The sequence below is a fragment of the Haemaphysalis longicornis genome, unplaced genomic scaffold (genome assembly GCF_048455015.1).
Source record: "Haemaphysalis longicornis isolate Haplotype H1 unplaced genomic scaffold, Haemaphysalis longicornis Haplotype H1 scaffold_1, whole genome shotgun sequence".
In the NCBI taxonomy this organism is placed as follows: domain Eukaryota; kingdom Metazoa; phylum Arthropoda; class Arachnida; order Ixodida; family Ixodidae; genus Haemaphysalis; species Haemaphysalis longicornis.
The window spans coordinates 180,965,646-180,983,412 of record NW_027526203.1 but is presented as its reverse complement, the minus strand read 5'-3'; the positions used below and the strand labels follow the sequence as shown (position 1 = coordinate 180,983,412).

The following is a 17,767-nucleotide window of genomic DNA, read 5'->3' as shown; positions in this document are numbered from 1 at the left end:
CTTCCCTCATTACACACTATGCTAGCTTTGTGACAAGCACTAGAGCCCCCCCAGAAGTGGCTAATTCAATAAACAAGTATGTACTCTGGAACTACCTGAACATTCTCAACACATATTCAACCGCCCTAACGAACCCCTGCAGCTGAACACTGGAAGGGTAGGGTTGCTCATCCAGACTGCACTTTGAGAAATGGCATTGGAGAAATTCTAATTAAAAGAACCCTGCAAGGTCCTCCAATAACAGGCACAAAACCACCAACTGCTAAGGTGAAACAATGTTTTAACTTCAAAGGTGCCCCTGGCATGGGAAAGCATGCGATATTATGAGCAAAGACAAAAACACCGAGAAAATACCCTCAGACCCAGCTATGGGTGATACGCAGTGGCTTCCGTCGGAGAAGTACAAAGGAGAGCGCTGTTCTAACAACTGTTCACATTATCGTTGTGCATCTGCAAAGTGCGGAACTTCGCATCGCCAGCAGACAGTGATAACACTGTTAGATATTGTGGCACTGAGTAACATTTTGCGTCAAATCGATAGAAAAAGTAGCAATCTTCCTTACTTCGATATTGATTTATGGCAAATCTTTTAAAGCGGGAAAAAATAAGCTGTAAGGGTGAGTTGAAAATAAGTTTATTGGCCCTTGCTGAATATCAAAAAAAGCGAATGAAATAAGGCAATAGTGTCCTCCCAGCTCATGCTTGTCCTTTGCTTTGTTCGTTGGTGGCTTAATAGCACGTCATCAGTTTGAAATAGCGGATGCGCTTGGTCTAAGAGTACTATCAAGTGGTTTTCATTTATTTATTATACCCTTAAAGGCCCGAAGGCATTACATAAGGGGAAGAAAAAAAAGAATTGTGCAAAGAAAAAAAAGAATGAATGAAAGAAAAGAAAATGAATCGGTGTAAGCCACTGCGACGATTACCACCTTACGGCTGATGAAAGTTACCATATTATCGGCGAAACGGCGTAAGCTGCTGCTTTGTAGAAATGCCAGTGTAATGGGAGTGCCAACAGTTAGTGGAACAGCGCCCTCCTTTCCCCCACTGTTTTTTACAGAGAAATGCGCGTATCACTCCGAGTCCGGAGCAAGGCTGTTCGCCACGCATTTCTGTGTTCCCTTTCATACTGCTCATAATAGTACCTAATTCTAATCCACAAAAGGGTGTTGTCAAAAAGCCAAAACATTTTTGCCCTGCTAGTCTACTTGCTCTTACATACATATAATTCCTGAAGGTAATATTTTTTATTGGGAGACTAACATTCCTAACATAAATTGGGTAATCGAGCCACCTACCATCCTACCACCATCAATATTAGCCAAAGAATTTGTCGACCTGTGCTCTGTATTTTTCTTCTCACAAGTAGTCCATCAACCAACAAGAACAACACTTTCCACCGCCAATACCCTTGACCCCGTACTAACAACCAGACCTTACGTTGTTTCGAACATTACTTACTCACCAGGTTTATGTGATCATTCCTTGTTGTTATTCAACATTAAGCTGGCGCGTCCAAAACCAGTTAAGAGCACCAAAATAATTCGTGATTACAATGAAGGAAATCTTGAAGACATTACTTCAACGAACTGTGCAGTTTTCTTGACACTTTTATGGAGGGTTTTGATAAGTGCACCATGCAAACTAATTGGAATCTGTTTTCAAGTAATGTCGACGATCTTACCAACAAATACATTCCCGTCCGCTCTATCAGTACAAACTTGCACGCTCCGTGGTTTCATAACCAGATTAAACAACTATTAACAAAAAGCGTCGATACAGATTAGTGGAGCGGTCCAATTAATGCTGCTCGATGGAATGCTTATAAATTGGTGTCTACTGAGTACATCAAGACAGTTCAATCCACTAAACACACATTTATCAATACCGCTCTACCATCCATGTTATCTAATGATCCTAAAAAGTCTTGGCGTGTCATAAACCCAAAAGCGATAATAGGATAACCCTTACTGATGACTCTGGAGACTCCGTTGCTCCCGACAAGCGCACTTTATCGCTCAACAAATCATTCACTCACAATTTCTGCCGCACTAATAATGTCCCAATCATGTTCCCAATAATGATAGATCTTGTTGGTGTAGAAAACATAATTACTCCCTAAAACTTTCATCCACTCCCAGTTGTGGCCTGATTTTCACCAAGTTTCTGAAAGCTGCCTGTTCGTATTCATCCATTATTCTCACTAAAATTTTTCAACAGTCGCTTTGACCACCTTGGGATCTCTAACGTGCACCGACATCTCGAATACACGTGCGTTTTTGCATTTCGCCTCCATCAGAAAAGCAATCGCCGCGGCCCGGAATCGAACCCGTGTACTCGTGCTCAGCAGCACAATGCCCTAGCCACTGAGCCACCGCGGCGGGTTGCTAGCTAAAATTGTATAATTATGAACTTCCCATTGATAATACTTATAGCTGCATTTTGTAAAACTTTTGTGTTTCGTTTAGTAACCACTCCTTTCTGTAATGCCTTCAAAAAAACAAACAAACAAATAAATAAACCGACTCCTTCGACTTTCAACAACCAAGAGAGCAAGCTGGCTTTGAGGGGGTCTCAATAATGCATCATATTAATGGCCTAAAATATAATTGAAAAATATGTAGAATATAATCGGCCTCCTTATTTCCCTTTTATGGATTCATACATTATGGAAAAAAGTTTCAGTAGGTATCACCGCTGCGGTGAAATCACCAAGGGATCATGAGTGAAGATCCTTTACATAGCACTGTTTGAGGACATCTACAAAGGATGCATATGCATGATATCTCTTTATAAGAAAGTCAGAAATTTCCCTATCAGGAAAACAGAGAGTGAGTTACTAACTCTGCTGCTGACACCCTTTGTGACACCAAGCTTAGCATTTAACCCACTATGATGGCATCAAGCCATCCAAATGCTTTGGGCATGTTCATGTTGATGCTATCAGTGCATTTGCTGGGATGTAAGTTAACTACAAACTCAAACTTGGGGCTCATTTCTCCACCTGGTATTGGGAGCGTGGGCTCTTTCAGGCGTTTTTTCAGGTCTTCCATAACTATGAGTACCCCATTTAGCTCGACAAATTCAAATACTCGCGCATATCTCTTCCCCCTGTTCCATTATCTAAACCACTGAGATGGGCATCACGAACCTTTACGATGCCCCATGTCCAGCCTGGACTCTGGAGTGCTTCCGAAAAAGAAAAACATTGTGCACCACCGTTTCACGATACATTTATACTAGAGGCCGACGCATTCACCCATGTTACGCATCTGTCTAGCCCAACCGCATGTTTCACCTCAGCACCAGAGAAAAGTGCCAAAGAAACCAATATATGTACACATTCCTGACGAGAGGTATCATGGCAATATATGATTAGTTGAAATGTTGGCTGTGATTGTTAGGCTGTTCACAGCCTCCATTTATAATAGGCCTGCTACCCCACGCACATCCCGCGTATACCTGTGGCAGCCAAGAGCTGAATAAACACCGGCTGAGCATAAATTGCAGAGTCGCGAACCTGCATATGGGTCTTGAGGAGGAAAAGCGGTGATCCAACAAACGCGCCGACAGCACCGGCCACACCACCAGAGATGGCGCTTAGCCGGATGCTCGGCTCGAGGTTTTCGTCCAACGTAAATCCAAAGTCCTCAATGGTTTGGAACATTCCCAGTCGCAGCCCGTTGGCCAGCAGCTGGTAGCCCAGGCCCGGCAGCAGGCCACGGTAGATGGCCAGGATGCCGTCATAGCGGGCCACCGTGTATAGCGCCTGAGGCACATTACGGTAGACGAGCCGCTTCCGCACCGACTTGCCTGCACAAAAACCATATCCTTAACTGGTTTCCCTGTGTAGAGTGAACGCGCTTAGCCTTCCATGCAGCCTGCTTGCATATGTTTACCGAAGTTTCGATTTAAAATGTGCCATTGTTAATGTATTTGTCCTTTACCTATGTCAAACAAATACTGCACCTCTACACACGCCCACACAGACATTCTACTTCCAGTCTCAAGGTTCAGCACAACGTGATAGCGAAAGACGAACCTTAAAAATACATTATAGGTGTAAACACATTGTTAACTGAAAGTTTACATCTTTTGTCACTTTTCGGCTATTGTTTTCATCTCTCAACAGAGAGAACAGGAATGAAAAATTGATGTGAGACCACAAGTGACATCATATGTCCAACCTGCTAAGCTCATTAGCCAGTCAAGCCATAAAGCAAAAAAAATTAAGGAAAATGTGCAGCAGATTTGTTGTAGGTGCGTAAGCATGGATATGTACCGTCACCCACACTAGACTAACACTCGCTGTGGGGTGTTACTCACAATTGAACACACACATGCCCACATGTACACAATTTCGTGTTCCAGCACCTGGAAAGAACGCTATGGCACAGCAGCCAAGGGCATGAGCCACTGGCTTTTTCGTGATGTTTCGTTTTTCCCGTGAAGTAATCCTTCGCACTCGGGGCACATCTCCTCTGAGGCTTGCACAATGGCGCTCAGCCATAATTTTTCTTCACTTGTGTTCCGTGCAACGTCAGCCAAAGTTCACGCATGTTACTCCCCCACCACACAAGAGTGGCTTCGGAGGCTTCACCCGCTTTGAGGACCATTCAGAAAAAAAGATCTGGTAGCTCTGAGCCTCCTGTGCTTATGAATTAAAATAATAAATGGGATTTCATTGCCTTGCCGGTCAGTGCACGGCTTCCTGGGTGCACTGTGTTGAGGCAGCAGTCAGCCACCGCTGACCGAAAGAAATTGAGGGAAGCTTGCACTCACGCACAAAACTTGAATGGCGAAATTGTTGTAGGTGACATTGCCGGACGCATAATAGTTAAGTTTCAGTGTATATTGTTTATATACATAGCTGTGGGGCTAGTAATCATCGTCATATGCATTGAAGAGGTCGTTGTCTTCTTAGTGGCGAGTGGTGGATGCAAAGTTATCCTCAGCATTGAGGACTTCCACTAACTCAATTGGCGGAGCTTGTACTACGTCGCGCAAGGCCTGAACCATAGCGAAGCTGCAGGATTTCTCTATGCATGAGCACTGAAGGACACATCACCACGCATTTGTACAAGTTTGAAATTGTTTGTTTACATGTTCCATCATTGCTTTGCACTGTTCTAGTAGTAGTCATCGTCATACGCATCGGTATCGTGTTCCTCATGGCAAGAATTACATGAGGAGTAGCGCTTAATGACGGCACTAAAGGTTTTTTTTCTGCTAAAGCCACTGAGTGAGCCGGGGACTCGGCGGTGGCCGAGAGGCATGCGCTCAGGAGCACTCGGCATTTTCTTGGTATTTTTTCCTGCAACGGTGAACTTATGGCCAGTAACACCACCTCCGCTGTTAGAATAGAGTGGCGGAAGGTGCCGCACGTGGGCCCTCACGGCCGATTTCCTGGTATGCTCACATGCGGCTTGCGTTCATTAGGGTAAACAACTGAGTATGGTGCCTTTCTGGTCTAAACCATGCAGTGTGACACACTCTACCAATACAAGAAAGGCGCAAAGGCATTCTGGTCAAGGTTCACTCAACATGTATCAAAACACTTGCAGAGTATAGATATGTATCGAAACACTTGCGGAGTATAGTTGTGCTTTGGAGCACAGCAAAGGTTGACTTAGGCCAAAGTGTTGCCTTATCCGGAACGTTTCATTTTGGCACCTCAAGCCCACCTAACAGCTTGCTATACATTTTTTTCATGGCACAAATGAGCCCGCGCTGTCTTTCCTCCACAGCGCCCAGAAAGAGCACAGAGCCAACTCGGGAAAAAGCGCTGCCAAAATCAGAGCAAGCACCGAACAAGCCATGTGTGGTGTTACCACCTATGAGAAAGTGTAGAAATGCATCAGCCGGCTCGTGGAAAAGCTGACAGCCAGCTTGATCATGAGCTCGAATGAACTAATGATCCCTTACTTTTGGCGCACGCTGTTCTACATGCATGCACTGACACTGAGCTCGTGCACTGACTTTAACTCGTGCATTCACATGCAAAGATCATGCGAGCCCTGTTGTACACCAAGCCAACTGAGCTGGAATGGAAGCTGAAATCTGGGTTACTGCAAATTGCAGTGAAGCACCCTGTTTGGCAATGCTTACGCGCTGAAATTTGTCTTTTAATAAACTTGTGTTCAGGAAAAGTTACCAGATGCATTTATTTTCAATTCCCACGTCTCAGCCTCACTGCTATTTTCGTATTCCCTGTTGCGGCCCCTGTACATACTAAACTCTATTCAGGCACAGTAACAGGCAACGCGACGCATAAATATTATGTTTATTGTGGCATTGCTAACACATATCTAGTGTATTTTAACCTCAATATGTGCTGCTAGGATCCATGACCTTTCTGCCATTGGGCCATCCCAACTTTCTTGCCGCAGCTCCGCCTTGATTGAAACTTCACCGCAGCACGAATGTTCCTGAGGTGAAGCACCCTTCAAAGGCAAACGTGGTCTTTCCATCTGCTCGGGTCAATTTTTGACTGGTGACTCCCTGTAACTGCTTCTGCAGTAAAATTTCTATCTCTTCAGGCTGTAGCCCGAGACGCACACAATCTCAGAGAATACGCTTTATTAATTGGGTTTACGACTACTTTTTCCGTCTAAAAATGGACATCGCATTCGCGTAAATAAAATCAGTGCCGGTTGCTTAAAGCTATACAGACTTCTCTATTCATCGCTACTAAGGAAGTGTCATTCCGATCCAGGGTTAAACACCAAAACGGCGACCGCGAACTTGGGGTTACGATTATGTCGCAGGTTAGGGGCGTGACAGGGTGCGCCTACAACAAATGAAGTGTATGCGTGAAGAGCAACTTTCGTCGTGTCGCTTTCCTGACGGATTGAGAGAGAGAGAGAGAGAGAGAGAGAGAGAGAGAGAGAGAGAGAGAGAGAGAGAGAGAGAGAGAGAGAGAGAGAGAGAGAGAGAGAGAGAGAGAGAGAGAGAGAGAGAGACCCACCCTTGATTGGCGGTTGCAGCTCGCCCTGCAGCTGAATTCGTAGCTTAGCCACTTCGATGGGGTGCGTGAACAGGCTAGCCGAGCACGAGGCGACGGCGGCGACAACTACTTCCGCCATGGCAGCACTTCCCGGAACTGAATAGGATCCACCCTGCGAGTGTAGCAGGGACACACAAGGCACGAACAAGTTAATCATGAACGCCCAGCTCCTTTAAAGCCAGACGACCGGGTACAAAAGCTCATGCGCTTTATGGTGAACAGCCTGCTCAGGCTGATGAACCCGGTTGGACAGTTACAATCGACGTAATGATGTATGTATTTAGTGAAATCTACAAGATATCTGACAATTACATGCGACAGTTCAACCTTCTTTAAGAGACAACTGGACTACGAATGACAGAAATAACGCAAACAGCAGTGAAGCCGATCGTGACTCGACATAGACGTGCAGTTGGACAATATAATCCCGTGTACTAGAGCCACTTGCACAAATACCTGGCAGTCAACATATACAACACCCCGGTTCCTGTTGAGCAAAGCCGCTCAGCAAACAAGAGTGATAACTCGAGTCCCATCAGTAACGGTGAATCCCCCTAACAGACCGAGGTCACCGAAATAACGCCCTGACTGGAGGCGAGTTTACCAGCAGGCGGCAAGAGGTTTTGCTTAAAACCTCCGTGTGCAATATGAGCGAACTCCTCGTTCACCCGCCGCGGTGGATCAGTGGCTAAAGCGTTGCGTTGCTGAGCACGAGGTCGCGGGTTCGATTCTCGGCCACGGCGGCCGCTTTTCTGATGGAGGCGAAAAGCAAAAACGTCCGTGTGTATGATATTTCGGCGCACTTTAAAGATCCCCAAGTGGTCAAAATTAATCCGGAGCCCTCCACTATACGGCGCGCCTCATCGCTTGCGCTGCGTCGGCGCGTTAAACCGTACAATCGATCAATCAAATCAATCCTCATTCCTATACGGCCCACTTAAACAGCCGCATACCAGTTCTTACATTTGTTATATAAAACCAACTCTGCTGTACTGCATAATTCTATACGAAGCCGTTGCAAATATAAGCCATACAACTGACTTGTTTTTGTAATTGCTTTCAGCAAAATTTTTACCCTACCACAGCTTAGGAGCTTTACGTTTTCTTTGTACACTCTAAGAAATCGCCGCGGGTGGGCTTCACCACAACGCTCCTGAACGAGCAATCAGCGTGACCAAATGTGCGAAGTTTCCGAATGACAAAGCCCAGCACATGATCTAGAGAAAAAAATAGAATCTGTGCTGGACAACAGCACAAGGCGTGCGTTTGAACTGTTTTTTTATTCACTTTTTTGTCATGCTTGACCTCATCATTCACCAGATCCACATTTTCTCACGCTGATTGGTCGATCAGGAGCGCTGTACAAGATTAAGCCCACCCGCGGCAATTTCTTAGATTGTAGATATATAGCTATATGTGCCGTGCTTAGGCGGACTATAGCCCGGCAAAAACTAAAACACGCATTTCCAAGTTAGTCAACGCAAGCGCTTTTCTTTTGCGTATCCCACGGTATACACATCGTGTTGTGATATAAATCAAAAGTAAAATCCGGCCCCTAATATGACCATCGGACGAGCACAAAACGAACGCCAACAAACAGAGAGAGTTCCATTGAAGCAGACGGTCGGTAAAGCAGTCCCCTGGCTGACGCCACAAAACTAAAAGCGATCTTCCCGGCACCGTCAGTGGTCAGTATCCCCGCCACGTATACAGCGTAAACTGCCCCCCCCCCCCCCTCCCTCAACAAAGATTGCTAAGGGACTAGTGGCTCATTCAAAAATTTCCTATCAGTCACCATGAGGACATTGGACTGCAGGCGTCGCCCTCGCGGTAATTATATAGGGCAGCAAATCAAATTTACACCTATCAGACGCCCTTGGGTAGCTTGTTTAAAGGGGTCCTGAAATACCTTCCGCCGATGCATGGATGTACATGTACCCAAATAAAGCAATGTATTCGCAATCTCCTCCCGCAAGAATTTTGTTAAAGCGATGAGTATTAGCTGAGAAATCGTAAATCAAAAACCGCGCATTATCGTCGCTCCGAGTTTCCTCCTCCTTTCGACTTACTCTCCGCTGTTGACGGCGCGCGAGCTTTGCCTCCCATGATGCTGCGCTCCGCAGCGGTGACGTAGTTCCCCTATTGCGCTGCTCAGACTGTCGTCTGCTACGGGCAAGCTTTGTTGACACCATGAATCCCGCACTCTGCTCAAGGCTGGAAAAGCGAACGAAAAATCTGGCCGCATGTATGCGGCGGCCTGGCCTTGCCCTTTCGCGGTGTACGTTGCTGGCGGCACATGACTTTTTATCGGCGGCGAACTCGCAGCCGCACGGGGAGGGTCGTGCGCTCGTTCCCTTGATGCACCGCGCACTGTTTATCCAAAAAGCGCCGTATCAGATGTGGCCCCGCTGGTGCCGGGTCTTATTTTGCGGCGGTGGTAATTCCTGCCGGCGGCATGTGAAAAAGTCATATTAAACCGATAGAGAACCCGCGCACAAAACGCTTCAATCATGTGACCAGTTCAGCTTGGGGCGACGCGTGGTGGAGAGCGGCAACGTTGGCAAAACGTGCTCCTCCGCGGCTCTGAGCTTTCTAGCGCTGGAGCGAGCGCCTTTCTTTGACGATCTCAACCATCGGTTGCCTTGGCAACAAGGCACAAACCTCTCCAGAAGACAGTTACGGTTCCGTGATCCCGGTTCAGCTTGGGGCCCCACCTCGCGACATGTGGGCACTGCAGGCGTACCACCCACTCCCATTGGGAAGTGCGAGATGCGTTTGGCATTACAGGAGGCGATGGTGTGTGTGTTGTGGACGCCTCTGTTTCGCGATGAAATGCGACGTTGTGCTTCTGCGGGTGGATAGTTCTTCCCATGGTCTGGAGAATCTTTCTCGAGCGACGTACGACTCAACCTCGCATGGGGTGTGTGCAGTGTGCGTGGCTAAAAGCCATCGGCTTGTGCGCCAGAGTTAAGTGACTTGCTGTTCGTCCCCGCAAACCGCGCGCGAGGTGAGTACCGAATTTACGACGGGCAGGAGGCAACCCATCCCCTGTCAATCGTGGTTCACACTTTCAACGCATGTTGTGACGTTGTGTTCGTTAGAAACGCATCTCTGGATTGTTTTGAAGTTGAATAAAATGTATGCGTCAAACCCGGGCATTCGGCTCAGGGCGTTCTCTGCGATTGCACGAAAGAAGTGCCACGGGGCTTCAACGCTTTCTTTATGGAACGTACTCAGGTTAGAGAATATCCATGTCGTGTTATGGCCGTGTTAAATTCAATACAAACGGTTAGGCGTTTGTTTTACACTTGTTTCGTTTGTCGTATAATGCCCAAGCACTCCGGCACTCCGCTGACGGATCAGCCGGCGAGCCGACGCTGAGCAGACGACTCATCTCTTCGCCGGAAGTGCGTGAAAAAGCTGCCCAATAGCAGGATGTCTAGCTCATGACGAACATCTGGGAATCGATGATGTAGACATGTGAAGATGGCGGCGTCCAAAAACACGAAGGAAAGGGTGAGAAAAAAACGACAAACTTTGCAACAAAAGTGTGAGCTTTCCGCTGCGCGTAAAAGAGTAATACTTGGCACAGAGGACGTTGACGACCCAATCTAACGGTTGCGCTAGTTCATTTAGTGTGCTCAAAATGCCTTTCAGGGCCCCTTTAACGTCTCTAGCGTTAATTTGTATACGGAGAGAAGTGGGAAAACATGTATAGCTTGAAACCGGTGCCGTGCTGCGGTCGCAGCGGCCTCTGACCAAATCTGCGTGGTTCCATACTGCCCAAGCACGGTGCGAATAAATCCCAGGCTGCTCGATCAAGGGGGTCTCAGGTTAAAAAAAGAAGCAAACGCAGCGGCTTCGCGGCTGGCAGAAACCCCGCATTTGAAACAACAACAGCGAGAAAAAACGAAGGAAACTTGGCGTAATCACGGGCGTTATGCGGGGACGAACATCGCTGCATAGCAGTTTGCAGTGCGCCCGGTGCAGGGCGATAAGCCGCAGGCAAAATATGGTAAGCGCCTCTGTGGTAATTAATTCCTCCGTGCTTATATACTACAGGCTCGAGCAATATTCTTTGGGGAAGAGATTGGCGGTGTTGTGTCGAACACACGCTCCGTAGCGTTGTCGAAGAGTGTTTCGGTGACCACTCTGTACGAAACAGCGCGTATGAGGGCATTGTCTATTAACCTCCTTGCGACTCTTGCGACCTCTAACGAAACCCACAAGACCATCATGTTCTAGTCGTTGTCCTGTAATCCTAATAAGCTCCGAAATCCATTCTCCAATAGCTCTCTGGCAGCGCCTCCAGGTGCCAGTCACCGGGAGGGCACAATTCCGTTATAACTGCACATGCATCAACCCTCGCCATCCAACTTCCACCGTTCTGCGAGAAAAAAAAAAAAAGAAAAAGTTAGTGTGAACATTGCCACTACGTCGAGAAATTAAATCGGTAGCTTAATTCCGCCGAGACTATATAGGTTGCACATTATGCTTTTTTTTAAGTGCTTCGCTTTGACCACGGGACCTTGCATGCATTTTTATCAAGTGGCCGTGCTTTGGCAATCCAGGGCGTTTGCTTCAGTAACAGTGCGCCAGATGTAAAAAGAAAACGCCCTTTGCATCCTTTTTGAACACAACGTAAACGATAATAACCAGCTAGTTTCCGTAATTTGCTCGCATTATTACGCTTAACAAAAACATACAGTACCGGCGAAACTTCGAGGTACAGTCCCTAAAATGCCCAGGCCTACACGTACGCATATACTGTTGGGCGCGAAAAGCGTTGACCTTCCCATACCCGCAATGCTGCAGAATCCCTACCGAAAGGAAATTCTGCCACGCCATAGAACTCAGAACCGTAACCAATAAACAGAAAAATTGCCGGTTATTTTAGGCTTTAAATTTCACGTTTACGGCGTGTATTGCGAGCTATTTTCCGTTGTTAAAGGTATCGATAAGCAATGCGTATCAAACCAAATTTTTTTCACTTTATAAAGTTTCAGTGCGTGGCACCGCGCGATTTTCAAAGGACCCCTTTCTCGCCCAGAGTCAACGGCGTCTGTACGTAACAACGATCACCATTACTGCTGCCTCATCCCTGGAAATGTAGGATTAGCCAAGACCCTAAATGCGACCTTTTCTGGAAAACAAAGCAGTGCTCACAATTGCACGTGAACTTTCTTTCTCTATCTCTCTTTCACACACACACAAGTTACAACTATCCCATCCAGCGAAACCCTTGGTCTCCATTTGTTTTTTTTTTTTTTTTGCCTGCTCAAAGCCCTTCTGAGCAGCTCCAAGCAGCTCCGTATTTTATTTGCCCATAGAACGTCTATGGCGGCAGCTGTTTTGGGCTGCTTGTGGCTGCTCAGAGCTGCTCTGAGCAGGCAAAAAAAAAAAATAAGAAAAGAGACCTCCTGTCGTTAGTACGCAGGGTACTCTCTGGAATATAAAACTTCCAAAGAGGTCAGTAAAGCCTCCGAGGTCGGCCAGATTCATTTTCAATGGATTCCTCGGCACTACAACACTCCCGGCAACAAAGCAAACACAAAGAAGACTCGGTATTCGGTGCGTAAGCACGGATATGCTTCTTCACCCCATTCACACACCGCACAAACCCGAGAACTAGAACTCCACGACGCCGCGCAAGCCCCTCCCCCCCCCCCCCCCCCCCCCCACCATAGAGTTTCATACAATAATAACTAGTGGGGAAACTGGCGCTAGTGTCAACGGGAACACTGCGGCGGCGCTTACGCTTCAATGGGAATATGGGTAGTTCTGGAACCCGATTGTGTAGGATCGAAAGAGGCTTATGGATGCGCAAATTGTGTTTTTGACAAAAAAACTCTTATTGCCCGGCTCTCCATTTACAAAAAGTAACATGGCAAACAAGAAAGTTAGTGACCAAAAACTGGTTTTGTGCGAAATAAAACGGCGCGTTTAAATAAAAACGCAGACGTGGAGTCGAGGACGTTTGTGGAGCAGGTTTGCCATTTGCCGCCAACTACAGCAGGACGCGGACTTCTTTAAAAACTATTTGTAAAAGTTTCGGCGCTTGTAGTGTGTGATACTAAGAAACGTTCTGTAAAAAAAAAAAGAAACCGATTTCCTTTGGAGATGTTATTCTTGCCTGGATTAGTGACATTCATCAAGCTGCGTTCCTATCAGCCGCCGGTACTGCTGGTCTACCCCGCAGGAGCCGCCGTTCGCACGAAAGGTGTGGCTGTTCCAAGCGATTCGCAACCGTCGTCAGCTTCGACAATATATTGCTCTACCCATGGAGGAAAGCTTTTCTTTCCTTCATGGCTCTGCCGAATGAGCAGCGCCGCAACTCCTAATTCGCAGACAACTTCGCTGCACAGAGCGCCGCCATTTGTGTTTTCGTGCTCGCTGTGCGGCAATGAATTGATACCCCATCCGATTCGCAACTCTGGGTTATAAAACATTTCTACTCAGGGCGGCGTCAGTAGCGTGCACCATCCAGTTCAAGGAGATACGTATTTTTGAACGCTTCTTTCAGCACACCGCGTAGGCAAATGCGTTCATGAAAGTCAAAAACGAAAACGAAACTGCCTGCACAATAGATAGAATCCATAGTAACTTCCGCAAGCCATCGAGCGCCAATCCGAATCCAGAACTACCCATCACGCGCCCAATGCCGCGGATAAGGTGGCTAGCCACCCTACCGCGGACGATCGCAGCGCCATATTCCTCTCCAGTTGTTACCGCAGTGGTTGGCAGGGGGGAGAAGAGGGGCATCGGTGCCTCAACCCAGCGTGTCCCCCCACAGCACGCATGCACGCCCGTCACAGAAAACCGCGCGGCCGGTTCCGGCCGGGCCGTCACGGGGCTGCCAAGCACAAAATAGCTCGCTATTAGACATTGATCCCATTACTGTTCAGGATTCCAATAACTGAAGACAGAAGCCCAGAAACACAAAACATTTCCCGAATGCACGAAATCTGCCGAGCTCACAGTTCACACTGTTCCTGTTGCTGCGGTCAAATAAACAAAAACATAGTTCACCTTTTTTCAGACTCTCTTTGCCATGACGCTGAGCGGCGGCGCTTCAAAAGTGGCCTCACGTTTTAACCAGACCGACCATTCAGCCTTCGCGAAATGCTTGGCACATGGGCAACGCCAAACTGCACAGTGTAATTTTTGCCCTTACAATGTTCTTGGATTAAAGCCGCTTCCCACGCTCCTATAGTAGTCGCGATGGTGTTCTTAAATCTGTAAACTTGGTATCGGTGTCAACAGTGCATATCTTGGGTACTGCGTAGTGTGTATAACTGCGAACTGCAATCGTTTGCGTATAATCGGTGCTCGTATAGTTTTACTCAACGAGCATGAATATACATAATTTTGGATAACTGCGGAGAAACTTGTCATTGCTTATAGGTTTTGTGCACAACTGTTTATTTCGTGCATAATTACCTCTGCTCTGCTACTTTATTTACAATCAGCGTGAGAAGAAGTAGCCGGTGCTTCCGCATGGCGCAGACGTTCCTTTTTTTTTTCCTGTGTCGCCCACTACCGGGGATCAGCCAAGAAGCTGCAGATGTGCCCTTTCTTTGCAAAATTAAGCAGTGCTCGCACTAAATTCGCCCTCTCCCTCCAACACCCTCGCAAAAAAAATAATAATAAAAAAATAAACAGTCACCGGTAGCTTCCCCACAACGCACGGCTGAGACCCATAGCGTTCAAAGGGTAAAAGTGGGCCAATGACTACGCTTATTTTATGCTTTGTCCCGAAAAAAATTTCGTCTGCGCTGCGACTTAACGTAATGACAGAATGCAGTTTCCTACTGGGTGCTGTCCAAGCTCAGATCACGTTTTTGGGTTCCTTATTATTCGCAAGAGTTTCTCCGTGGGCGTAGCGATTGATAGTTAAGGCATATTTTGGCAAAGTTGACCGATGAAAAATGTTAAGCGCATTACACATTCTGCCCAATTTCTGACTGAGGATTTCGGTAAAAACTCCTGAGTGGTTTTGACACCAAACAGGATGGCTCCGATGATATATACCCACTTTATGTATTTAATATTTGCTACCCTCAAGAAGCTGAATCTGCCCCTTCTAAGACCACTCAAGTCTCCTAAAGCACATCTTCTAAAACTGCTCCGCTCAAAGCAGACCTTCTAAAGCAAGCCCTATTAAAGCACATCTATTAAAAGTAGTTTGTCCAGCACCCATCTTTAAACGAAACACCAGCTGTCGCTATCGATTGCAGCGCGCTTTGAGTGGTCATCCGTGATTTTTACTGCGCCACTAGAGATGTCTTCCCCGGGAACTCAGTTGCCGGGGTGGATTCTATGGATACTCAACAGCTAGAAACGGTGGAACACCTAAAAAAGGGAATGCCGGGCAGTAGGAAGTCATATCCGAGGCCGGGTCTACAGAAACCTTGCACTTGACACGCACTTAGCAAACTGGGACAAGTTCTATTTACGGAGTGTTGCCGGCCACTAGACAAGACGTCCGCGCGACCTGAAGATTTGGCGGAAGAACGTGAAATATGAGGTTCGAAACGGAGAACCTTCAAACACTTGGACACATGCTGGAAAAGATACTGCATTTTTCTGCGTTCCTTCCCAACGTACAGTCAGAAGAGCTCGTCATATCCGTCGGCAAATATTGCCGTGTATCGCCTGCTGTATCTAGACATGCGTTGCTAATGTTTACCAAAAAAATGGGGACAGGCTGAAGAAATGGTACGCGTCGCTGTTCGTGTAGAACGCACAGCTCAATCGCGGCTACATATACGTATTCTTTATGTTTTGTTTATTGCCTCGGTGTAACTTTTCGGAAAACGAAGTCAGCATTTATGTTGAGCTCCGTGAAGCAAAGGGCATGATATATGCAGGGGTGGGACAGCCCAAACAGATTTGGGAGCAGTTTTCGGAGCAGCAAAATTTCGATTTTGGAGCAGAAGAATCTTGATTTGGAGCAGTTAGGGACATCGTCTTGTGAGCTTAAAAAATCATTATTTCAGCAATTTGCAGGGTCAAGTGGACATTTCAATCAGTTTTGAATACACAGAACACTGAAACAGCCTTACCTGAAAGAGTTTTTAAGAGTATCACAAAGTACTAACTGCACTACCTTTTTCCTAACTGGTGATATTGTGTTGCGGCTGCACGCAACACTGACAACAAAAATGCCATTAACCTTAGAGAATTTTAGCAGTTATTCTGTTCTGTTGGTTATTTTGTTATCGGGTTGACCGGGACCTGTCCGCGCCTGTGCGCACGGAAGGGCGAGGAGGCGCAGACATGGCGAAGGCAGGCCCGCGGAACTAATCCCCCTACAGCTACGAATGCCCAAGTGCCAGACGAGTCCCCGCCAACACGGTAACTACGTACACGACGGAACAGACAGACTGCTAAAACTCTTATCAAATTTAAGGGCTCCGCAATTTTGGCGTTTTTTTTTTGCCGTTTTAATGCTAAAATTATTATTTTTGTAATCCCAGGCTGCGTTGTATGAACGACTGTAGTCACGGCAACAGTTGAGCAACTTCGAGCTAACGGTCGCATAGCCCAACCAGCATAACCCGTTTCAGTCCCCGGGGCGCAGGATCACCCTATGGTCATTTGAGTAGCGTTACTGTTTAGCCACCTAGATTTTGGCATTCAATTTCACTTTGCATACATCAAGTGTTATAGCCGCGTTCTATGGCAATGGTGTAGTCGCGGCGTGAACAGGTCGCGGCGCCGCAGCACAGCCCGCAACTTTCGTGTCGACCATTCCATCCCCGAGGCTCGCGATCGCGCTTCGAACCACAGCAGCACCTCAGCATTTTATAACACCACAACGAGCCAAAAAATTCACTTCACGAACCCGATTATAGACGCGCGCACCGCGTTTCGCACTCAGACAAACCACGCCGAAGTCGTAGGTCCCACATTTCAATGAACTTTTTTTTTCGAGCCGCGCAACTTCACGGAATCTGGCACCCATCTCAAACCATATCCCCGCATTAACATCACTGTTCAGAGCCACAACAGATAGAATGAATAGACTGGAACCCAGCTAATAGCGCAAAATAAACCAGGGAAAATATCGGCGATGCGCAATGAGCGCGTTGGTAGCAGCCCGATCAGGCGGTGGCCATGATTGTAGCCATACTATAGCGATGCCCAATCAGAAAGGCCGTTTCAGCGAACCCGGACGGAAAGCGAATCGAGTTTTAGAATCTATCGCTTGCTTCGTTTCAGTCTTTCTATTTGTGGCATTTCTGTGTTTGCGATTGACAGACGATAAAAGCGGTGACCGGGATGCGGGAGGCTTTCGTCCCCGCCAAAACTGACATGAGCATCAAAATCCGTGCCGTTGAGGCTCTTCTGGAGCAGTTTGGCGCAATTTTCGCCCATTTCGTGCTTTTGGAGCAGCTTGGCGCAGGAAAATGGAATCGTATCAAACTGGCGCAATATGCGCAGCTGTCTCACCCCTGTATATGTAAACAAGTTTGAAGCATTAAAGGGAGACCCTAAATATTCCCCAAAAGCTCAAAATGATAACCGCTGTCGACGAGATAAAAGCACACGATTCACCCAGCCTCCAATGGCCCGATGACACGGTGACGTTAATCCGACGTAAGATAGGCGCACCTTCTTCTTGCTTGGCAAGCATTATTTGTACCAGCTAACGGCACCGTGTCACCAGTTGCTCTAATGTAGACGTTTCGAGTTGAACTCAATCATAATGTTACACGAATTGCAACCGAAAAAAAAAGCACAACACATAGGCTACCA

General features: G+C 47.0%; 1 protein-coding gene across 2 annotated transcripts in view; it reads right to left on the bottom strand.

The window, feature by feature from the left end:
- Positions 1–17,767, bottom strand: part of LOC144139823 (solute carrier family 25 member 35-like) — a 68,361-nt gene that overhangs the window by 15,722 nt on the left and 34,872 nt on the right. For both annotated transcript variants that reach the window (XR_013316305.1, XM_077672076.1), the window contains exons 2-3: positions 6,968–7,118; positions 3,521–3,813 (exon numbers count right to left, since the gene is read on the bottom strand). Coding sequence is in view for 1 of the 2 variants with exons in the window: in XM_077672076.1 (XP_077528202.1) it covers positions 3,521–3,813; positions 6,968–7,085 (411 nt within the window). In the remaining variant the exon portion in view is untranslated. The remainder of the gene's footprint in view (positions 1–3,520; positions 3,814–6,967; positions 7,119–17,767) is intronic.